The sequence below is a fragment of the Pipistrellus kuhlii genome, unplaced genomic scaffold, assembly GCF_014108245.1.
Source record: "Pipistrellus kuhlii isolate mPipKuh1 unplaced genomic scaffold, mPipKuh1.p scaffold_m20_p_6, whole genome shotgun sequence".
Classification (NCBI taxonomy): domain Eukaryota; kingdom Metazoa; phylum Chordata; class Mammalia; order Chiroptera; family Vespertilionidae; genus Pipistrellus; species Pipistrellus kuhlii.
This window is the reverse complement of record NW_023425562.1, coordinates 56,868,690-56,893,074: the sequence shown is the minus strand read 5'-3', so window position 1 is coordinate 56,893,074 and position 24,385 is coordinate 56,868,690. Positions and strand designations below refer to the sequence as shown.

The 24,385-nt window shown below is 49.7% G+C and overlaps 1 protein-coding gene and 1 long non-coding RNA gene across 2 annotated transcripts; one reads left to right on the top strand and one right to left on the bottom strand.

Annotated features, from left to right (window-relative positions):
• Positions 1-3,658: 3,658 nt before the first annotated feature.
• LOC118708211 lies at positions 3,659-5,384 on the top strand. The gene is made up of 2 exons (XR_004984490.2): positions 3,659-4,606; positions 4,649-5,384. It is a non-coding gene; the product is annotated as an uncharacterized LOC118708211 (long non-coding RNA).
• A 416-nt stretch (positions 5,385-5,800) lies between these two features.
• Positions 5,801-24,165, bottom strand: TGM6 (transglutaminase 6). The gene is made up of 14 exons (XM_045574637.1): positions 24,156-24,165; positions 23,552-23,725; positions 23,436-23,466; positions 22,750-23,117; positions 21,912-22,030; positions 20,537-20,665; positions 19,065-19,242; positions 18,385-18,523; positions 15,718-15,821; positions 15,398-15,640; positions 13,614-13,955; positions 7,737-7,891; positions 7,283-7,416; positions 5,801-7,099 (listed from the first exon to the last, which is right to left on the bottom strand). Exons 1-14 carry the CDS (start codon positions 24,163-24,165, stop codon positions 6,946-6,948), a joined length of 2,280 nt encoding a protein of 759 aa, XP_045430593.1. The 3' UTR covers positions 5,801-6,945.
• Positions 24,166-24,385: the final 220 nt, after the last annotated feature.

Here is a 24,385-nt window from a genome sequence, read left to right as displayed (position 1 = left end):
CAAACACTAATGATTGCTATAGAGAAAAGAAAATCAGAAAGAGGAGTTGCAAAGTGCTATGCTTGCTATTTAATGAGAGCGGTCCCACTGATAAAGGCCCTGCTGATAAAGAATACTTCGATCAGAATCCTTTTGCTTCCAGCCATGCAGATATGGTTGGGGGGTGGAGAAACAGGGCTCCCCGTACAGCAACTGCAAAGGCACTGCGGTGGAGCCATGCTTTACTTTTCAGAGAAAGTCTAGATCATGGTGCCAGTTATTGGTGTATTGCATCTTAGCCCCAAATCCCCCCTTCAGTGCTTGCTCTGAGGCTAAAATATTTTTGTCCCTTGGTACGATGGGCAGGTTTGTCTGCAGAGGCTGCTGGAGAGACACCGCAGGAAGGGAGGGCTCTCTTCCTGGTTCTAGCGTGCTTTCAGCAGGCTTCTGCAAGGGGAGCCCTGGGGCCTTGGGCGGGAGATGGCCTCTTTAGCACCAGGTCCTGCAATGCACAGTGGCCATCAGCACCCAGAGTCCAGAAGCTCCCTCCTTCCCCGCACCCATCTCAGGCAGTTTTGTAACAGTTCCTCTGGGAGAGGCCTCACCAGGAATGGCTTTCCCTGGCAATCTAGAGGGCAGATTTCCAGCAACTTTCACTGGGGAGCACCACAGGTTCTGCCACCCATTGAGGCACAGCACACACTCTCCAGCAAGGCCTGTTTGTCAACCTTGCTGGGGAGTGGGGAGTGGGGAGTGGGGAGTGGGCTTTTCTTTGGCTCTATCTCAGCCCCAGGAGTAGTAGCTGCTCCTCGAACATGAAATTCCTACGTTATTTGGAGTTCTTGATATTTCTTACAAGCTAATGGCCCATTACTCCATCACCCTGTTACAGTCAATAATTGAACTAGAGGCCCAGTGCACGAATTCATACACTTTGAAAGGAACTGTGGGCTTCGAGGCTGCAGGTAGGCACAGGGGCAGGTCTCCGCTCACCCTCCGAGACCCTGCCTGGCCCCTCCAGCTGCACCCTCCCACCTTCTCTCTGCCAGCAGTCTTGTTCCTGCTGCTGCCTCCTCCATGTGATGATTACTCCATGTGCCGGCCCCACTTGCACCTGCTGTTAGTGCTGAGTGATCAGGACCAGCGCCAGGCGCCAGCAGTGGGTGTGAGCAGCCGCTCCAGTGCCGGCTCTGAGTGAGCAGGGCCAGCGCTGGCAGTGGGTGCGAGAGTGGGCTGCTGGCCCCGATCACCCCTCAGGAACAGAGGGAGATGGAGAAGCCCTGAGGGGTGATTGGGGCTAGTAGCCACCACTCACACCTGCTGACAGGGCCGAGTGTCAGGTCCAGTGCTGGGTGCTGGCAGCAGGTGAGAGTGGGGCTGGCGCCGGCAGCAGGTGTGAGCACCAGGAGGGACTGCAGTGCGAGGGAGCAAAGAATTTTTAGAAACAACCAGAGGCTTGCCCTGATGACAGTGACCAATGCCCGCCTTCGTCTGGCGCCCTGCTCACCTGCTCCACCATCCCGCCACGGCTGATGCCCGCCCACCATGTTCTGTGCTCTGCTGCCTGTTGCTGATGCCTGCCATGTTCCATGAGCACCCCTCTGGTGGTCAGCACATGTCATAGCAACCATTTGTTTGGTTGTTCGGTCTATTTGCATATTAGGGTTTTATATATATAGGTGTTCTCTGTGCAGGTTACTGCATGGTGTCTGTCTCATAGGTAGACCTGACTGAGACAGTCACTGTGGCTCTAATGAGCAGATAAGGAAGGGGATGACAGGCAATGAAGTTAGAGATCAGCAAGGGGTCATTTGCTTTTGCTCTTGGTGAGATGGGATGTTCGTGGAGAGGATTTGAGCAAAGGAATGATATTATGTGACATATTTTTTTAGGTTCCTTCTGATTGCCTAGATTAGAAGGGACAGAGGAGAAGCAGGAGAAGGAGGAGGGTGCTCAGTGAGGAGGCTACTGCAATAGTCCAAGCAAAAGGCTATGGTGGATCAGGTAGGGATTAGTGGTGGTGTTGAGAGGCAGATGGACTTGGTGAATATTTTGAAGGTATAACTGATAGGATGTGCAGTTAGATTTAATGAGGTGAGAGAGAAACCGGAATAAAGGATAATTTCAAGGTTTTTGACTTGGAGAGCTGGAAGTAGGGAGGTTCTGTGTACAGTGGGAGGGGATGGGAATAAGGGATTCATTCTGAGATGTAGTAAGTGTGACACACCCAATTGAGAAGCATGATTTAAGAAAATCTATCAAACTTCAGTAAGAACAGTGGGAACCCATGGCATGCTAGCCTAGAGCTATTCCCCTCACTTTACACCCTTTTCAGCTCTAGTCCTACCAGGGCAAGGCAGGCCAGGAGGACTTAGCTCTGCTGCTGACGGGGATCGAGTTTATTGGAGAAGAGTGCAAAGGATTCCATGCTTGGATGTTAGGTAGGATAAGGTCTCAAGGTCTAGGCAGTTCTAAATGTTATTACTAAATGTTGTTCTTATTAGATGTTAAAGCATAGCACAGTATTTTACAGACCAGCTGTAAACAGGATGAGCATGACAGCAACCCAACCAGATAAATGTACCAACTACAAAGAAGAAATCAATGTGTAATTAACCAAATAGTGTTTATAAGCAACGGCTAAGCCTCCCTTCGGAGAGACAGAGCTTTGGATATAAATGCCCTGTCTCCTTTATTTGCTGCAAGTAAATTCACTACCTTGTGACAACTACATTTTGGTCTTAAAAAGTGCACCCAATGCAGGGGTGCTATTAAAAACAATAGCATTGCCCTAGCCGGTTTGGCTCAGTGGATAGAGTGTGGCCTGCAGACTGAAAGGTCCCTGGTTCGATTCCAGTCAAGGGCATGTGACTTGGTTGCAGGCACATCCCCAGCAGGAGTTGTGCAGGAGGGAGCTGATCGATGTTTCTCTTTCGTCGATGTTTCTAACTATCTCTCTCCCTTCCTCTCTGTAAAAAAAGCAATCAAATACATATTTAAAAAAAAACCACACACACACAAAACAAATCCCCCCACAAAAACAATAGCATTATCAGTGGCAAACAATCAGAGGCCACTGTCGTGGCTAACTTAAGGTCTCCATGCTGATGGGGCAGGCCCTCATCCAGACAGAGCAGCTGGGAATTTAACCAGGGACATCTGGGAGGTGGGTCTTGCCAAGATCCTACTTATCGCTGGTGGTCTGGAAGACTGTGCTCATGCCCAAGGCTGTGAGCACCTAGGAGAGACCAGAGAGGACACAGCAGAACATGAGATCGTGTGAACATAAACTGTAAAAGATGGGTCCCGCTTGTAGACTGCCTGGACTTTGAATGCACTCCTGAAACTACCCACAGATTCATCAGTAAAGGTGTTTAAGCACTATCTCTGACTAATCACATGCTAACCCAGGGTGGCCCTCTAGGAAATCAGGCTTAAAATGAAAAAACAAGAATCAAAAAACAATCAGCCCTGGCCAGTGTTCCTAAGTGGTTAGAGTGCCGGCCTGCATATCCAAGAGTCATGGGCTCAATTCTTGGTCAAAGGCATGTGCCTGGGTTGCAGGTTCAATCCCGGGCCCTGGGGTATGTGCAGGAGACAACCAATCAATGTGTCTCTCTCCTTCCCTCCCTCTCTTCACTTTCTAACATCAATGGAAAAAATATCCTCAGGCGAGGGTTAACAAAAACAAAAACAAAACAAAACAAAACTAGCAAACAAACAAAACCCCCTCAGAAGCCACCTGCCCGGTGTTCCTGGTGACACAGGACCTGGCGGAGAAGCTGAGGCTGCTCGCTAGGAGGAGGAACTCCTCTGGAAGAATATCCTGAGGCTCTCGCGCACACACTGCACTGCCCACCAAGCCTGGCGAAGAGTTCTGCCACTTTTGCTGCTTGGCTGGTGAACAAAGCAGGATGCCCCTTTGAGCAGCTTCAGGAATATGATGACCCCAGTGCAACCATACCTAACGTATTATCTGAGCTCTGATCCCTTGGGAAAACTGTAGATTTTCTTTCTTCAAAATTAAAGTTGGGTTATGGAGAGCCTATATGCTGTTCTCGGTTGTTTAGTTGAAGATGCATTAAAATATATTGGTTTCACCTGGAAAAAAACCAGCATGCATGGAGGAGAGGGCCCTGGTCAGATCCAGCTTTTATATCTTCCCCTGGGTAACTGGGCTGGGAAAGCAGACCCCCACAGCATGACAGAGCTGAGGAACCCAGAGGTTCACACTTCTCACATACTTCTGCCCAGCTACCTCAGAGGGGAAGGGAGGTGAGCTCAGACCCGTGGTCCAGCTGACAGGTCCTGCTTACCCAGTGACTTTAAGTACCGGTACACCAGAGCGGTGTGTGGGTTCCCACTGGAGAAGCTCAGATGTGGATGAGAAACACAAAACCAAGGTCTAGAGCTCGATCTGGCTGGGGTCGGATCAACATCAGATCTCAGGATAAGGCTGGACGAGGGCTGGGCGTGGGATCAGAGCTCAGACCAGGATCAGGTTCTGTTCGGAATGAGGACTCAGCTTGAGTTCAGGGCTCAATCAGAGATCAGGATTGGAGTTCAGCCGTGGATCAGGACGTAGCCTGAAGCCAGGATGAGGGCTCAGTCTGCAGTCAGGACTTAGGTTGAGGTTGGGATGAGAGCGTAGTCCCGGGTAAGAACTTAGTTTGAGGTTGGGGTTGATCCCCAGGCCACCTCTCAGTCAGCATCTTGCACCCTAGACTCCATCTCAGAGACAGCTTTCTGGGAAGCTCAACCTGCGACAGCTGAGTTTGAAGAAGATGGGCATGGTGTTTGCTGGAAGAATGAGGATCTGGGGCCATCACCAGGGGAGACCATCTCAGTCTCCCTGCTGAAAGGATTGTTATTTTGGACCAAAGTGGGAGATCACCTCCGTTGTCTTCAGCCCTCAGTGCCCCTTCTTACTGCTGAACCCTGAGGAAGTGGCTGTCTGCTCTGAACCTCCAGCTGTCCCTCTCACAGGGGACCGGCATCCAAACCAGGCGTGGGAAGGGAGTCTGAGAGCTGAGGCAGCACGAGGGTCTGCATCCACTCATCTGGGTTCTCTCAGCTGTCCCCATGCTGTGTAGAATCATCAGTGAAATGCCTTCACGGAGGCCTTGGCCACAAGGATCATCCATCAAAGACTGTCCATGCATTTGCCTGACCCCTTTTTGAAAAGATCCACTATATAATTGTTCCCACTTGAGTTTGCTTCAAGGAGGTGTCTCACTGTATATGAGCCTGCTTTGTTGCTGTTGCTCATACTTAAATGATGTCAAACACACTCCAAAGAGTCAAGAGGCTCTGACTAGAAATAAAATAACAAAGATTTATTCAAGGGTCTTACAATTAGTAAACTAGAAACACAACTCAGAACATTCAGAGTGTTCTGAAAGGGGGGTGGGGGGTGAAGCTGAGGGTTCCTATAGTAAAAAGTACCTTCTTGAGAAGAATCAGTCCTCTATTCTTAACCTATGGGTTGGTCTGAGATGGTAATTTTTGTATGTCCAGTGATCTGGACAATAAAGCAATTTCTTCTCAAACTCACTTAGATAGTCAACCAGAAGGTATGATGGATAGCCAGGCATTGTTGTACAATGACCTGATGTGGGTCCAAATATTCATGCAGGACTGGAAAGTTCAAAAGTTTAAATTCCCAGGATAGAATAGAATTGCCCTAGCCAGTTTGGCTCAATGGATAGAGCGTCGGCTTGCAGACTGAAAGGTTCCGGGTTTGATTCCCATCAAGGGCACATGCGCAGGTTGCAGACTCAATCCCCATTAGGGGGCATGCAGGAGGCAGCTGATCAATGATTCTCTTTCATTGTTGATGTTTCTCTCTCTCTCTCCCTCTCCCTTCCTCTCTGAAATAAAAAATACATTAAAAAAATACAGTTGTTTCCTCATGCTTCAGTCTACTTTATTTTAATAATTTAGTAGCATGACCATTGTGACTCCATTTTATTCCTTCACTCTAGTCTTCAGTTATATGATTAATTATCATTCCTTTGACTGTGTAGAACATTTTGGAGCTGATTTTCATGTCTGGTGTAGTTATCTTCAGAACCTGGAAGTCTTCACGCTGGTCCTCATCCCACGGGTCTCCGTCCTGTTTGATGCTAGGAGTGCGACTGTGCATCGGTAAGCTGCTCGGAGATGCTCTGCAAAGTCAACACTATCCTGGTTCCAAAGGAGTAAATTAGCACTGGGCTGGTTGCATGAGATCATTTATGACCATAACTGGATCAGATTTGGGGCTGAATACCCAAATGTAACCCAGTCTTAATGGCTCCTTTTCCATCTTCAGCTTCTTCTAGGCACAAGTAACCCGTCATATTCTGGGCCTGTGTCTTCATTGAGAGAAAATCTCCCATCCCTTCAAATCTAATGCTCTTTAGGAACATGACTATGGGGTAACAGAGAGTGTAAATGGCAAGTCTGTGGTCAAGGCTCTTCACTCTATGTAAAATGGGAATGTTAAGAAATGTTTAGGTTTCAGCTTGAAAACTTTGGGGTTTTTTGTAAGAGCCAGGAGGAGAGTCTTGGGTCTGGATGTGGTCAGAGCATTGAAGAGCTAAGAGAGAAGCAATGAGAGCCAGGAGTCAGCCAGGGTGCCGGTGACCTGTCTGCCAGGAGGTGGCAGTGCCGGGTGGATTGGGGTTACTCTGATGCTTGGTCTGTCAGCCTCCAGCAACCAGGGTGATGAGATGAAGATGGGAAAGGCTCCCTACACAATCCACCATTGCCCAAAAGCTTAAGGATTACTGAGTCTAAGACCTCATTTTACAGACAGGAAACCAAGGCCCAAGAGGGGAAGGGTCTTGCCCAAGTTCACAGAATGGGGCAGAAGCTGAAGCAGGACTTGAACCCAGGGCTCCTGGCTTCCACATGGCAGAGGCAAAAAGGTGGATGGGAGAGGCACGAGAGCCACCGCCTCCGCTCTCACCCCCTTGTGGCCCATCACTTGGCTGTGGCCACGTTGATGATCACAAAGCCCTTGATGTCTGAGAACTGGGGGCTGACAAAGTCCACCTGCAGCTGCCTTAGGCCACTCTTGGAGGGGGTGATGTGGAACTGGACCAACGCCCTCTCCTGGGGCTCCAGGCTGGGTACACTGGGGAAAGGGGAAAGGAGAAAAGCAGACCATCAGCCCTCTCCCGTTCCTCAGCTGTCCTGCCAGTCCGTGGCTCTCCAGAAACCTCAAGATCAAGGTCACACTAGCAGCTTCTCTATAGCCTATCTTATAAGAATGGCAGCCCTCCCCCTATACTTCCACCCTCCCCAGGCTGGTACTTACTCAATGGTGAGCTGTCCCTGGAGAAGGCCACTGCCCTCTACCATCAGCATACCGTCTTCTACTTTTTCCAAGAGGGGGTTGACCACCAGCACTTCCACTACAACTGCTACCCCCACCATGGCCGGGCCCAGCACCTGGAGGGGCAAAACCCATAAAATCATCCCTTCTCATTTTCATTTCCCCAGGAAAATCCATGGTCCTGGTGGGTCAGAGAATGGGGCAAAATCGTCTCTACCCCTTGCTTTCACACACCCAGTTACCTAGCTCCATCATTATATCCAGCCCCCTGCATCCATGCCATTTCTCCCACTCTTGAGAGTCGAAGCCAGAGCCAAAAGCACACATGCACACACACACACACACACACACACACACACACACACACACTCTCCAGCTTCTCATTTCTTCCCACAGCTTGGCCAGGAACAGGGTGGTGGATGCAGACAGGGGTCACCTTGATGGTGATGAAGTCCTCCAGAGTAATGTCCTTTTCTACCAGGAGCTTCTCTCCTTTGGTGACAAGGCACATGGCAGCCAACAGGATCTTTTTGTCCTCTGTCAGGTCTTCCTTATATTGAGAGTAAGATATTGTGATTGGGATCTTTTTCTCTGGAAGGGAAAGCAGAGGTGGGAATTGGGAATCCAATGTTCTTTTTCAACGGGACCCAGAAAGAGGAAGAGAATGTTCAATTCATAGTTATACCCTTTCTGGTCCTTGCAATCAACTGGAAGCAGGCATTATCATGATCAGTTCGCAGATGAAGACACCTAAGGCTCAGAGAGGGTAATTTCTTGTCCAATGTCAACTGGCAAGTGAATCAAGGAGCTAGATGAGGTGGAATTCAAATTCAGGCCAGTTAGCTACCATGACATCGGATTGTCTCTCTAAGTGTTTCTGGAAATGTCTTTAAACTTTCCCTAGTCATTCCAGATGGAAATCTTTCAGTTCATCAATCATTCATCCCATAAGGAATTCACTCACTGCTTGTTAAGCCCCTGCTATGTGCTAGGTGCAGAGAAGAGGGAGACCAAAGACCTGTCTCAAGCTTCTGATGGAGGGAGGAAGCCAATTTCTTCAGTTCTCCAAATCCTCCCTCCCCAGGAAGGCCCAGTCCTAACCAGCCCCACAAATAATGAAAAACCTTCACTGATACCCCCACCCAGTGATCTTGTGCTTGCTGCCTTCTAAGCTCCTCTGGTCCTGGCTACCTCTGTTTCTCTCACCAGCCACAGACACGCTATGTATTCTTTTCTTGTGAATATAGATTACCACAGGCATTATCTGACTGTCAGTCATATTTGGGCTATTTTTTGACATACATATATAATTATTACTTAGGTGTACCATGTCCTTCCAAGTTTGTTCCAGACCCTACCATCCTCTACTGCTCTATTGCCACTGCTTTCTTTATTTCCGTGTCCTCCCTGTCCCTGAGTGTTAAACCTGTGGAAACTTGGATCACACTCTCTGTTCCCCGAGAAATTTGACAAGGAGCATTTACAAAATACCTACAGCTGACAGCATACTTCATGGTGAGAAACTCAAAGCTTTCCCACTCAGATTAGGAACAAAGCAAGGATGTCCCCTCTCGTCACCCCTTTTTAACATTGTACTGAATGTCCCAGCTAAGGCAATAAGACAAGAAAAGGAAATAAAAAGCATACAGATTAGGAAGAAAAAACTTTTCACAGATGACATGATCATCTATGCACAGGATTTAAAAGAACAACAACAACAAAATCCTGGAACTAATAAGTGTTTACAGCAAGGTCACACAGAATATATGATCAATATACAATCACTTTCTTTTTTAAAAAATGTATTTTATTGATTTTTTACAGAGAGGAAGAGAGAGGGATAGAGAGTTAGAAACATCAATGAGAGAGAATCATCAATCAGCTGCATCTTGCACACCCCCTACTGGGGATGTGCCCGCAATCTTAAGTACATGCCCTTGACCGGAATTGAACCTGGGACCTTTCAGTTTGCAGACCGACGCTCTATTCACTGAGCCAAAACAATTTTGGCTACAATCACTTTCCTATAAACAGGCAATGAAGTGAGATTTGAAATTAAAAACACAATACCATTTACACAGCAGCCCCAAAAAGAAATACTTGGGCATTAATCTGACAAAATGTGTACAAGATCTTTATGAGGAAAGAATAAAACTTTGATGAAACAAGTCAAACAAATAAACAAATGGAGAGTTAGTCTATGTTCATGGATGGGAAGACCCAATATTATTGAGATGTCAGTTCTTCCCAACTTGATTTATATTTAAGGCAAACCTATCAAAATCCCAGTAAGTTATTTCATGGATATTGAAAAACTGATTCTAAAATTTATGTGGAGAGGCAAAAGATCCAGAACAGTCAACGTAATATTGAAGGAAAATAAGATCAAAGGACCAGTACTACTTGACTTCAAGATTCACTAAAAGCTACAGTAATCAAAACAGTATGGTACTGGTAAAGAGCAGACAACTACCTCAATGGAACAGAATAGATAGTCCAGAAATAGAGCCACATAAATATAGTCACAAAGGAAGTAAATGAAGAAATTATAGTTTTTTAAAAACATAATGCTGAACTAACTGGACATTCAAATACAAATAGGTAAACAAACATAAGTAAATGTAGACACAGATTTATATTCTTTATAAAAATGAGATAAAAAATAATAAGCTTAAGTGTAAAATGCAAAACTATAAAATTCCTAGGAGAAAACCTAGAGATCTTGGGTGTAGTGGTGACTTTTTAGATACAACACTAAAGGCATGATCCATGAAAGAAAAAATTGACAAGTTGGACTTCATTAAAATTATAAAATTCTGCTCTGTGAAAGACACTGTTTAGAGAATGAGAAGATAAGCCACAGACTGGGAGAAAGTATTTGCAAAAGATATATCTGATAGCCTTAACTGGTTTGGCTCAGTGGATAGAGCATCGGCCTGCAGACTGGAGGGTCCCAGGTTCCATTCAAGTGAAGGGCATGTACCCTGGTTGTGGGCACATCCCCAGAAGGAGGTGTGCAAAAGGCAGCTAATCGATGATTCTCTCTCATTGATGTTTCTAACTCTCTATCTCTCTCTCTTCCTCTCTGTAAAAAAAAAATCAATAAAATATATTTTTAAAAAAAGAAGATAAAGCAAATTAAAAAAAAAATCAAGAAGATATATATAAAAAAGAGATATATCTGATCAAGGACTGCTATCCAAAATATACCAAGTATCCTTAAAGTCAACAATAAGAAAATGAGCAACACAATTAAAAAATGTGCAAAATATCTGTACAGACGCCTCACTAAAGAACCTACACAGATGTATATGAAAAGATGCTCAACATCCTAAATCATTAAGGAACTGCAAATGTCAACAACAATGGGATATTGCTACACACCTATTAGAATGGCAAAAATCCAAAGTAGTGACAACACCAAGTGTTGGAGAACATATAGAGCAGTAGGAACCCTTGCTCATTGCTAGTGGAAATGTAAAATGGCATTTTGAAAGACAGCTTGGCAGTTTCTTAGAAAACTATACATACTCTTACATCATCCAACAATCACACTCCTTGGTTTTTACCCCAAAGAGTTGAAAACTGTCCACGCAAAAACCTGCGCACAGATGTTTATAGCAGCTCTCTTCATAGTTGCTAAAACTTGGAAGCAACCAAGAAGTCTGCCCTTCAGCAGGTGAATGGATAAATAAACTGTGGTATCTATAATGATAAAAAGGTAAGATGCTAATTAGACTAGACGCCATTCTGGACGTCCTTCCTGATGAAGCTGGGGCGGGAGGGAAGCCAGCCTGGGTGCCTGCGGGCAGCCGGAGGAGGGAAGCCGGGTCCCGGGTGCTGGAGGGAAGCTGGGGAGGCAGCCAGGGGAAGGAAGGCCTACTTTTACACAAATTTTCGTGCATCAGGCCTCTAGTATCTATATAATGGAATATTATTCTGCACTAATAAGAAATTAGCTACCAATCCTCCTCCCCACACACAAACATGGAGGAATCTTAAGTACATGTTTCTAAATGAAAGAAGCCAATTTGAAAAGGATCTATGATTCTAAATGTAGGACATTCTCAAAAAGGCAAAACTGCAGAGACAGTAAACAGATCAGGGGTTGCCAGGGATTCAAGGAGAGGGAGGGAAGAATGAGTTGGCAAAAACAAAACAAAACAACCGCGCCCCCCCCCCCCCAAAAAAAAACCCCACAACTTTGCAATTTTAGGGCAGTGAAACTATTCTGTGTGATATTCCAGTGGAGAACACATGTCATTTATACATGTGTCAACATTCATAGACTGTACAATACGGTGGGTCCTAATGTAAACTATGGACTTTAGTTATAAATAGTGTATCAATATTAGCTCATCAATTATAGCAAATGTTCCACACTAAAGCAAGATATTAATAATAGGGAAAGATGGGAGGTGGTGAGGGGGAGTATGGGATCTCTGTATTTTCTACTCAAATTTTCTATAAATCTAAAACTGCTAAAAATATCCAGGAATCAAAAAATGATAAATGTTGATACATTTTATACTTTAATAGACATACCATTTAGCTCAGTAATTCCATGTTTGTGAATGTATTCTAACAAAATAATAAAAAATTCAGGTGAGAAAAAGGGTATTTTTTTGCACCAAGTTGTTTACCTTAGTGTGTGTATTTTTAAATAGCAATAAGCTGATTACTACCCAAAAGAGGGAAAGAGATAAAATATATCACCATATATTTTTACAGATTACACATCTATTAAAATGATGTTAATGAAAGGCTTATAAAATTTAAATTACAATGTAAAGTGTAAAGAGCAAGGCACCCATGAGTATTTGCAATATCATTAAAACTATGTTTTCCAGAAAGCAAACAGGCATTAAAAATTTGGAAGGAAAACATGTTCATTTGGAGGTGGGCAGCAGGATCATAGGTGATCTTTCTCTCGTGTGCTCTCAGTCATTAATGACTGTGTATTACTTCCAAAACGAAAAAAAAATTGCTAAAAGCCGGGAGAAAGTATACGTTAGTTAATAATTCATTATAAAGTGTGATTTAGATTTCATGAACATTAAATGACACCTCCTTCATACGCTTTCACGCCTTGTCAAGATACACCAGTTTCACTCACCAGACACTGGCCCAGAGCAACAGTTTCTTTGTTTAATTAAATCCTTAGAGTTTAGAAGGTATGTGAAGAGACAGATAAAGACAGAGAGGTAGGGAGGGAGAGAGAGTAGGAAAAAGAGAAAGAATAATTAAATGGCATACATTTATTATAGTAAATCATAGATGAAGTGCTAGGTGTAAAGATTATTTAAAAATCCCTGAAATATGCTGAAACCGGTTTGGCTCAGTGGATAGAGCGTCGGCTTGGGGACTGAAGGGTCCCGGGTTTGATTCCGGTCAAGGGCATGTACCTTGGTTGCGGGCATATCCCCAGTAGAGGGTGTGCAAGAGGCAGCTGATCGATGACTCTCTCTCTCATCGATGTTTCTAACCCTCTATCTCTCTCCCTTCTTCTCTGTACAAAATCAATAAAATATATTTAAGAAAAATTAAAAAATTAAAAATCCCTGAAATACATATATTTAAAAGCAGTTAGAATAAAGTAACTTAAAATTGTGCAAAACAAAAACAAAAACAAAAAAAAAACAAACTTCAAAACTTCAAAAGGACGATGTTTTGGTTCAAAATATCAAGGGTGCATTTCAGACACATTAAGCATAGTCCCTGTGGGCTTACTGCACCCACCTCTCCGAGGCCTGCAGTCAGGCGACCGGCCAGCTGCGCCACGTGCCCTGGCTTTCGCTGTGGGCTCTTAGCCAGACTTCTGTGAGTCCTGCCTTGACACAGACTGATTGTATGACCTTGGACTTGTGAGTTCACCTTTTTGGGTGTGAGTTGAATTCTCAGGACAGGGCCTGGCATGTGTCAGCACTTAATAAACATCTCTCGCTCACCCACCCCTCTCAGGCAGGGCACCTGGACCGGAGAAGGCGACACAAGCATATTCCATGGGGCCTGAAATGCCCCCAGCAGGTGTTTATTCGGCATGTAACTATTTATACCAATTTGATGAATAGAGTCGCTAACTCCTCTCACCATTAGGTCAGTTTGCCACCAGACGATTGTGGACTTTTATTACTATTCTCATTAGTTTTCTCCTCTGGGAAGAGCAGACCAGAGGCAAGGCACTGAACAACTGCTAGGAATACCCTCTTCTTTCCTGGGAACGAAGGTAGGATTATGGGAAGTCAAGCCCCGCCCCAACCCTCCTGGAGCAGGAATTGGGGTGGCCAGGTCCCACTGGACAGGGCGGTCTTACCTTCCTCGGGCCCCAGCCGCACCGGGTGGGACTCGCGCAGGATCTCGGCCACCGGCCTGCGGGTGTAGAGGATGGTGGCACAGCTCAGGTTGACTCGGACCCGCTGGGCCCGGGAGGTGAGGTTGGTCAGGCTCAGGGCCAGCTTCAGGTCGTGGCCCAGCATGGGCGGCTCCAGCACCTTGAACTTGCCCGTGATGCTGGGCTTGGTGGCGGGCTCCAGGAGGTCTTCGCGCCAGAGACCGCGGCCGCCGCCCCTGCGGACCCGGGCCCTCCTCCCAGAGGCTTCCACTCCGAACAGCTTCCTCACGGCCTTGCTGTACACCTGCCTCTCCTTCCGGGACCCTGCGGGGCACCGCACCGCTCAGATCCAGCCCCCTTCTCTCACGTCCCCGCTTCTCTAGGCAGAACCACCACCCTCTCTTCACTTTAATTTCCCAGGCTGCTGGGGGTCTCACATAGGCAGCCCAAGAGCCATATGCAGACCTCAGCCATATGCAGGCCTCAGCCATATGTTTGGTTCTGGACCATTGAAATAACTTTAAAAATGTTATTTATTTATTGTTTTTTTTTTTTTTTTTTAATATTTTTTATAGATTTCAGAGAGGAAGAGAAAGGAAGAGAGATAGAAACATCAATGATGATAGAGAATCACTAGATTGGCTGCCTCCTGCATGCCCCCAGCGGGGAGATGGAGCCTGCAAACCAAGCATGCAACCCAGAATCAAATCTGAAACCCTTCAGTTTGCAGGCTCTATCTATTGAGCTAAACCAGCTAGGGATATATATATATATATATATATATATATATATATATACACACACACACATATATATATATATGTATATATATATATCCCTAGCCCGTTTTACATATATATATGGAGAGAGAGAGAGAGAGGGAGAGAGAGAGAGAAAAGGAGAGAGAGAGCATAAATTAGTGACCATGGCATAGGTTTCGGCAGATGATAAACAGGCACTGCTGTTATTGTCATTATTATTACTAGAAAGCCCGGTGCATGAAATCCAGTGCCTGGGGGTATGTCCCTCAACCCAGGCTGTACTTCTCTAATGTGGGATCCCTCTCACAGTCTGCAACTGCTGGCTTCTAACTGCTTGCCTGCCTACCTTCCTGATTGCCCCTAACCACTTCTATCTGCCAGCCTGATCACCCCTTAACTGCTCCCCAGCCAGTTTGATTGACACCTAACTACTCCCCTGCCGGCCTGATGGCCCCCAACTGCACTCCCCTGCTGCACCCCGCCTCCTCCGTGCGTGTGAGGTGGCAGAGATGTTGGGACCTGCCTCCTTGGCACCACACTGAGCTGCAGGACCCCAGGCATCACCACATGGAGTGGCCACCAAGCTCCACCTCTGCTGTGTGTGCGACCATTTTATGGCGGCCATCTTGCAATGATGTCATACGAGGCCTGATACTTTTATTATATAGAATTATTAATTTTGAACTGGGCCCTAGAGCTAAGTATCCTAGATGTTCAAATTAAAAAAAAAATCTACTACTATCATCACTATGTTTACAGTAATTACTATTATATGTGAACATAGCTCATACAGTGCTTGGCACATGGTAAGTGTTCAAGGACATGCAGCTATTATTCTCATTGGATGTGGGAAATCGTAGGAAGCAGAGGAAGCTATTAATAGAGCCAGTGCTGAAGGATGCCGCCACCATCAGAGCATCCGGGAAAGGGCCCCCCACCCACGTTGTCCCTCCGCAGAGGCCGGGTCATCGGGGAGGCTGATGGAGGCCACCTCGCCGCCCTTACCCTCTGGATACTTGTAGAGGCCCGTGATGTCCACGCGGGAGTCGCTGCCCACAGCCTTGGTGCTGATGCACCTCCCGATCTTCTTGGTGTCCGAATACACACGCTCCCTGCTGTCATCCTCGTTCCAGAGCCACGTGATGTAGTCTGCGTTCACCTCCGCAAACACAAAGGGGCCGTCGTGGGCCAGGTGCACGTCGCCCTCACGGATGGCGGTGACCGAGGCCGGGCCGCACCGGAACACACCTGGGCGAGAGGGGTGGGGGTGAGCAGCACGCGTGAGGAGAATCAGGGGTCTGGGACCCACCCGGCTGAGCCCATACCTTCGCTCTCCTCCTGGGGGGTGGCATCCAGAACCTGCCAGCCATTGTAAGAGGGGCCCAGGTCCTGCCGGGCAAACCAGCTCTCATTCCAGACATGGAAATTCCTGCCACAGAGAGAGGAGGGGGCCGGGGGGCCCACAGTGAGCACAGAAGCCCATGCTAGGGGAAGCTCCTAGTGGGAGCCATCCCTGGGCTGGTACTCTGCAGGAGTGCGGTGGCGGGATCTTGTGAGCCATTCATTCAACTGGACTGATGAGAACACATCGTGTGTGTGTGTGTGTGTGTGTGTGTGTGTGTGTGTGTAAAAAGAACCTGTTGTTTAAGGTGCTAGAAACACAACTGCAAATAAGACAGAAGATCCTTGCTTTCATGCAGCTTACATTCCAACAAAGGAGGCAGATGAGGAGATAGGCAAAATTAAGTAAGCAGATAAATAAAAACAAATGCAAAGAACAATAAATGCTGTGAAAAAGAGGGGCCTGAGATAGAGCTTAACTGCTGGGGACCAACCGAACTGTGGGTAAATGACGTCTGAGATGAGACTTACAGGAGAAGGAAGTATCCAGCAGAGGAGGGAAGGGAACAGTGTTCCAGGCAGGCAGGAGGAATAGCATGTGCAAAGGCTCTGGAGACAAGAAAAAGCTTTAGTGTGTCCAAGGAACAGAGAGTGTGCAAGTATCTCTGGGCCACAGCAAGCACGGGGTGCAAGCAGGGTTCAGAGTAAGCAGAGTTCTGTAGGCTTTGGTAAGGAGCTCAGGCTTTAAGTTTCCTACGTTAAAGATGAGACTGTGAGACGAGGAAAGGTGACACAGGGTCACACGGTAAGGAAGCAGCAGAGAGAAACCTGTTGGCCCAACGTGGCATCCTTACAGCTGCCTCGGAACCCTCGTGTGGTAGGCGATGGTCTGTGGGAAGACATCTTGATAAGCACCCGGGGGCAAACAGGAGGACAGTGATAGCCTGCATGGGACAGAGGCCCCAGCATCCAGACCAAGGTCTTTCCTTTGGGTGGTGCTTCTGGGGGGACAGGGAGCGAAGAGAAACAAAAAGAGAAGGAAATGCCAAAACTGGTTTGGCTCAGTGGATAGAGCGTCGGTCTGCGGACTGAAAGGTCCCAGGTTCGATTCCGATCAAGGGCATGTACCTTGGTTGTGGGCACATCCCCAGTGGTGTGTGTGTGTGTGTGTGTGTGTGTGTATGTGTATGTGTATGTGTGTGTGTGTGTGTGTGTGTGCGCGCGCACACGCAAGAGGCAGCTGATTGATGATTCTCTCTCATCAATGTTTCTAACTCTCTATCCTTCTCCCTTCATCTGTGTAAAAAAAAAAATCAATAAAATATATTTATTTAAAAAAAGAGAGAGAGAGAGAAGGAAAGGGGAGAAGAGAGGCAGGCGATGTGAGGCAGGAGAAGGGTGGGGGAAGGGCTCCTGGGCATACTCCCTGGCGGGGCGAGGACACTCGAAGGCCAGGGTTACCAAGGCTGTCTGTGCTCTGGGTTGTATGCTCTTCCTGGTTTCCTCTGCTCTTTAAAAAGTTGACTTGTGTGACAACTCGTACGTATGACCATTCGGACGAGGTTATTCACTGACACCTTGTTTATAAAAGGTAATCATTCGGCCCATCCACGTGAGATGGTTCGGTAAACGATGATGGTTCCCATAGAACCGAAAGGCAGACCAGGTGCGCACCCTGCTGGTCCACTCGCTAGCTGTACGGCCTTAGACAAATCACCTAACCTCTCTGTGCTCAGGCTCCTCATCTGCAAAATAGAGATTATGATACTCTCTTGCTCACACTGTTCTTTGGAGGGATACGTGAGTTAGTATATACGTAGCACTCAGGACTGGGCCTCGCACACACTAGTGTGACATTATTTTACACACTACAAATAACAAGAAAACCTTGAATGTACTGATATAAAGTTGTTACATGTAAAACTTTACGTGTTACATGTAAAACATGTTAAGATGATAGTACAGGCAGACCTGGAAGATGTTTTGGGTTTGGGTCCAGACCTCTGCAATAAAGTGAGGTATCACAATAAACGAGTTGTGATTTTTTTGCTTATGGTGGGGGGAGGGGAGAGGGCATCTTGCCTTCAATTTGTCAAAAAGGCAACGTCTGTGAAGTGCAATAAAGCGAAGAGCAATAATAAAATGTGCAATAAGACGAGGTCTGCCTAGTTACACCACGCTGCCAATGTGAAAAAGCAGGTGTGCAAGGGGGCTCTCCACGTGCATGTTCTTGTGTCTGCAGAGACGCTCTGGGAAGAGATGGGAGAAGCTCATCCCAGTGCGACCTCCGGGAGGAGGACGGGGAGGCCAGGCCTGGGAGGGAGGGTGATATACCCCGGTGGCCCATTTTGTACCTTTGAATTTTAAAGCACAGGAGTGCGTTTCCTATTCGAAAAAATATGATAGTCACAGGACTCTCCAGAGGGGAGGACCAGGGGTTCAAGGCAGTCAGACCTCGAGACCCCTCGTGACCTCTGAGTCACGTGTCCAAACACTCCTGCATCTCAGCAGAGTCACCCTGCCTAGCACCCCCTACCCCGCACAGGGTGCCTCTCACTCCTCCCAGAACTGGCTCAACTCAGGAGAGTCGGGCTCCGGATTGGGGACTGCCTCAGGGAGCCCCTGGGACCCAGCGGGGGCCAGGGACCCACCACATGCTGTCTTCTGTCAGGTCCTCCAGGGTCCGCCCAAAGGAGTCCACGTATTTGTCCACACTCAGGCTCCTGTCTGTGTCATGGGCCGAGTTAAAGTTGGACACAATCCGTGTCGCGATCCCCAGGCACCTAAGGACTGAAAGGCGGGAGGCTGGTGAGGCTCCGGAGCAGGCCAGGACCCTGCACTGGGTTGGGGTCTGGCTCCCCCAGCTTGCTGCCCCCCTCATTTCTGATCACAGGCTCCTCCTCGTCTTTGTCTACTTTGTCAGGGCCGGGACTCCTGTCTCCACGCGCACTAACACCACCATCCCCTCTCCCCTATGTGAGGGGACTTCTGGGGATACTGCGGCTCCCTCCCCCCCCTTTTGAATGGATGGGCTCCAAGGCTGGCAGGACCTTGGAAGCCATGTGACCAACAGCCTGGAAATTTGAGGGAACAGAGGCCGTGGGGCCACAGGATTTGCCCAGGCGGAGGGAGGTGGGACTCCTTCGGCCAAATACATGATCCACAGTCACGTAAATGAACCATCTGCTTTCTTTCTTCATTAACCAGACTTCTATTTCCCCTTCACCAGGAAAGAAACTGTGTGTGTGTGTGTGTGTGTGTGTGTTTGTGGGGGGAGAGAAGATCTATGCAAATGCATGTAACTGAGAGAACTGGCCTCATGTTGGAGTACCTGTGCACATGACTCCAGCGAAGACCCAACACTGGCCGTACTTCACCGGCTTGAACCTGCCCTTGAACCACTTGTGCAGGATGGCCACGCTGCCGCGCCAGTGCAGGGGGCTGGTGCCGCCGCCGTACTTGCCCTGCCACTGGCCCTGGACCACGCCCCGGTCGTTGTTGCTGTTCACCTGCACAGACGGATGGGTCACCGCCGGGCAGGGCTCCCGCCTCAGCAGCCTCACCATCGTAACGTCACCCTCAGCTTCGGACCACCCAGTCATTTGGAGGGGATCACCCCTGGCTTTTAAATTGTCTTAAAATCTCCACTTTTCACTACCACTTACTACGTTCAGTGACTTCCCATCGGGTTACTCTATCGTTGGAAATCATCTACAGTCTTAGAGCATTTCCTGTTTAAACGGTGTGATTTGGGGAACGGTTGTGGGATAAGAATTACGGAGACGGCTAACCTTCAATAAATGCTCCCCGGGTGCCAGGCACGCCTCTAACGCTTTGGGCACGCTGTATCAGCCTGCTTCAAGTAGGTTCTATTATTTTACTTTTGTGTTCAGATTAAAAAAAAAAGAGAGAGAGAGAGAGAGAGAGAGAGAGAGATTCAGAGTGGTTAAGGGACTTGCCCTGGCCACCCAGCAAGTGAGTAAAAGGAGGTCAGGACTCGGGCCCCAGGGCCTCAGTGCCACAGGTACAGGGTTCCACCATCTCTCTGAGGTCCGGGGGAATCAAACAGAGAAAAGCAGCTTTGTCCATTCGGTAGTCGCGATCCCCACCCTCTGGCCTAACACCTGCTTCCTCTCAGAGAGCGGCAAGGCCTTCACTGAGGAGGGAGGGCCGGTGTGGAACGGGTTGAAGGTGGCAGCCCTCCCCAGGGGGTGAGTCTGTGTGCCCTCTCCCCGATCTGGCTGCGGTGACTGCTCTGCCAAGGACTGTGGTGGAAGTGAGGCGGCGCCGGTTTCCAGGCCCAGGCCTGTGCCACTGGCGGCTCCGACTTCCTCTTTCTGGAACCATCAGGTGGGGAGAGGCCAGCGGCCATGCCTGATTGCCCTGACACTTCCCTGCTCTGAGGAAGCTCAAGCTGGCCACGTGGAGAGACAGAACGGTGGCTGGCAGCCCCAGCTCTTCCCACGACGACCCCATCCCAGCAAGCCATCTTCCCCGTCCCGTTCTGACAGGAGAGGCAGGGAAGGGACCAAGGGCTGTCAGAGGACATTGGCCGCCAGAACCACTGACCGCCCGGATAGATGGTCCCATCAGTCCGTCCCAGACACCTGCAGCCGCTCAGACGCCCCTGCCCAAGCATCTGGGAGCGGAGACTGGCCGTCCGCACGGTGCCCCGCCCAGTCCCTGATCTGCAAAACTGTGAGCTCAACAAATGGCTGTTTTGCACACCCGAGTTTCGGGTGGTTTGCTAGGCAGCAGCAGAGAATTAAAACAAGAGGCTGGCGGGGAGGGCGGGCTCCTCACCATGGCGCTGATGATCCTGGTGACGTAGACGGGGTCGTGGCGGCGGGACACATCGGTGGCCGGGTCGTTCTGGTGACCGGGGCTCCGGTCCAGGATGGAGAGGCAGATGTTCAGGATGTCCTCCTCAAACTGTCCCCAGAGAGGCTGTGCTTAGAGCCAGAGCCTCAACCACATTCCAGACCCTCCCGAGACCTCACCCAGTCGGTCATTTGTGTTGTGCAGGGGAGTTTGCCTCCCTGTAACCCCCACTTGCCCCCCACCCCCGCCGGGACCCCACAGAGCATCCCAAGCCTCAGAAGCCCTTCCTCAATAGTCACCCGGGAACCAGAAGCTCAGTCCTAACCATGTCCTCTCCTGCTCAGTAGCCCCCGTGGCTCCCCAGAACCCGCCGTCAGTGGCGTACACTTGTGGCTCCGGAGTCACATCCACCCCAATGGCATCCTCGTGTGGCTTTTATGATTTTTTTTCCAGCTGCATTTGAATTAATTGGCAAATGGGTCGAATTCATTGAAGCACTGGGAGGTTTTTACATACAAAATGGAAAATTTTGAGGGTCTGGGAGCCCTCACTTTCCCACGTGACTCTAAGAAGTGGATGCTGAGAAGGGTATCATCCCCGCCCAGCCCCTGACCCCAAATGCCTTCCACACCCAATCCTCACCCTGCAGTCAAGGTCCTTCCCTTGCCTGCCACCCCTCTCCTGGCTGGGCAGCAGAACCCCGGCACCCTCCTCCGTCCCCTCCTGCTGCCCTGTCTGCTCTCCCTCTGCCCATCCGGGGCCCGCCCAGCTGTGGACACCAGCCCAGCTGTGGACACCAGCCCCGTTCACACTACATGGCCTCCCACAGCCCCACGGGGGCGTTTCCTTTTATCTCTTCTGAACGCCCTCTGCTTCCATCTCGACTACCCTGACTCTCCTCTGCCCATCGGGCCGGTACTGTGTTTATCTAAGCCAGAGGCTCTCAGGTGTGGCCCCAGAGCGGCAGCAAGAGCTTCACATGGGAACTTGGTAGAAATGCATATCGCCCCCTCCCCACCCCTTCATGAGTCAGCTGCTCTGGGGGGGATGCCCAGCCCTCGGTGTGTTCTCAGGAGCCCCCCACATAATGCTGGTGCAGACTGAGACTGAGAACCCTCGATCGAAGCTATTTAGCTTTCTGCAGCAGAGCTGACCGTTCCATTTCCAAGTGCATCCAAAGCATGTCGCCTTTCCCAGGGCCCAGCGCAGGCCCTGACACAACGAATACAGATAAGGAAGGAAGGAAGGAATTTGCTCCAGGAGCCGGACAGCGTGTGCCCCGGGGAGAAAGGGCTCCTGGGATGAGTTCTCGCCTGCCCCGGCCCACGTCCCCCTGGTGGCCTGTGCCCCTGGAGACCTGCCCGAAGTTCCATCCTTGGGCTCGGATGCGCTTCTCCACGCCTCGGAAGATGATCCCACTGTCGTTAAGCACGTACTCCTGTCTCTCCTCTTCCGAGGCCAGAAACACGTCATCCTCTGAAAAGCAGAGGTCAAAGGGGCTCAGCAGGGACCGGCTGCAGGAGGTGCCGGGAGGCTGGCTGGCAGGGGAGGCCAGGAGGAGCTTGCTGGGCTCCCGGGTTGTCTGGAGGCCAAGCTCCATTCCACCTGGCGATCTCTCCCGGACAGGGGGCAACCCCCACCCAGCCCAAGACAGAAGGATTTTACGAGTCCTCGTATCTTTGGCTGGCCCTACTGGTGCCGACAGCAGCCTCAGATTTCTTAAATACTAATAAGAATACCGATCCCAGAACCCCTCATAATGTGCTTTGTACATTACAAGCATTAGTGCCATGAATTCTCACCATAACCCTTAGAGGTAGGCTGTTATTCCCATATTACAGATGAGAAAACTGAGACTCAAGCAACAGGAGAGCCAGGACCGAACCAACGCTGTCTGATGGCTAAAACCCAGCTCTTACCCACTCCTGGGCCCCTGCTGCCTCAGGCCCCACCGCTGCCCACCGGCCTCTGCGCCCAGAAACCACCGATTCCTGTCCCCCCTGGCACAGGCTCCTGTGGAGCACCTGCTGCCAGGATCCTCTGCAGTGCCCACCTCCACCGAGGCCTGGCTCTCCCCAAGCTCTTGGCCTTGGCCTCCCCAGCCATGGACCTGCCTCCCGGGCTCTTTCTAAGGACAGGCCCTCCTCTAGGACAGCTCCCAGGAAAGCTTGTGGCTCGGCCGTGGCAGCTCCTACCTGGGCACCAGGGGTTGAAGAGGAGAACAAACTCGCCCAGCTTCCGGTCGCTGTGTCTGCGGTGGGAGGAGAGTCTGGTGCTCAGCCGGTAGCGGCCGATGACGGCGTCGGGAGGGCTGGTGATGTGGATGGTCACCGTGTTCCCCTCCTGAGCCGCCCTCGCTGCCGTCCAGGCGTCTCCCACCTCCAGCTCCGACGTCGTGAACACAGCTTTGGTGTCGAGAGCCTCAGAAGCTTGGGGCCCTGGAGGAGAGGAGAGGTACTCAGGAGACCCAGGGACCCCAGGAAATCCAGCTCCGGAAAAGTGGGAAAGCCGATGGCCTGGGCCTGGACGCGCAGCCTTCCCTCCAGGAGCTGCTGGGACACTGCTGCGGGGAAGAGCCTGCCCAAGACAAGACTGGGCCCTTGGCAGAATGGGGTGCTCAGCTGTCCCGACTCCCACCCGCCTCCTGGACCAAAGGGAAAGTGACAGGCCCCTTCGAGACCAAAGTCCGCCTCTTGTCTGGCCAGGAAAGAAGGGCGTGGGCTCCAAAGGTGCCTGCTGACTTCCGGTACCTCCCAGAACCCTTGGTGTCCTCAGGATTCCGGAGTCGTCATCTTGTCTGTCCCACTGCCTGCTGCAGCTCCTCCCAGCCACCCCCAGAAAGCTGTCATCAAAAACATCCAGGATCCAGGGCTCAGCCCACCTGTTGGGATCTGTTTGCCCCCACGTCTGGGCTGATGACGACAGGGCCTCAGGTCACTGGTCACAAGACAAGTGTTTCTGACCGTGGACCAGTGGAGGCTTCTGTGAGCCAGTTACCTGTCTCCACTGTGAAGATGAGGGTGTCCTTGCTGTCCAGGGGACGGTTCAGCTCCAGCATGAGGGTGAACATCTGGCCCCTGCGAACCACCAGCTCGGGGCCGGGGTACTCCTGGGTGTGGTGGGCAGCACCATTCCTTGGCCACTGCCAGTCCACCTCCGTGACTCTGATCCCTGAGGGAGAGGACAGGGAGATGAGGCCAAGTCCGTGGCACGTTTCACACCCCTGCCCTCCTGTCTGCCTCAGCCTGCCAGCCATGTGCTCACTTGGTCTTGTTGGAGGTCTGCTGTTGTTATCACCCATCTGACTTCTCCTTTGAAATCCAAACACTATAGCCCACCATCTACCTGAAATCTCTGTTTGCTGGTCTTCCGGACAAATCCAAGCCAACATGCTGAACTCTTGATTTCCTTTCTGCCTCACCCCCAAGTCTCTCGCTCTCCCCATTTTGGTGGCTGGCCAAAGGATCAGGCTCAAACCAAAGAATCTTTTTTTGACTCTCTTTTGCTCTCACATCCCGTATCCAATCCATCATCAAGTTGACATGGCACCACCTCCAAAACTTGCCCTGAATCCATCCCATGTCTTTGTTTCTGCTGCTACCATAGGCCATGTTACTGATTCTCTCTAGACTGGGAAAGCCTTCTAACTGGTCTCTACCTGTGAGGAATGGGCTGGTGCTAGTCTCAATACCTAGGCCTGAGATTTTTGGAAAAGCCTAGTTCTGGTTTGGCCCTGGCTGGAAGCCCTAGCCTGGCATCATGATTTGGGGATAATGACTGAACACAGGAATAGGAACTTACACAGCTGACACATGTGTCCCAAGCTTGGTA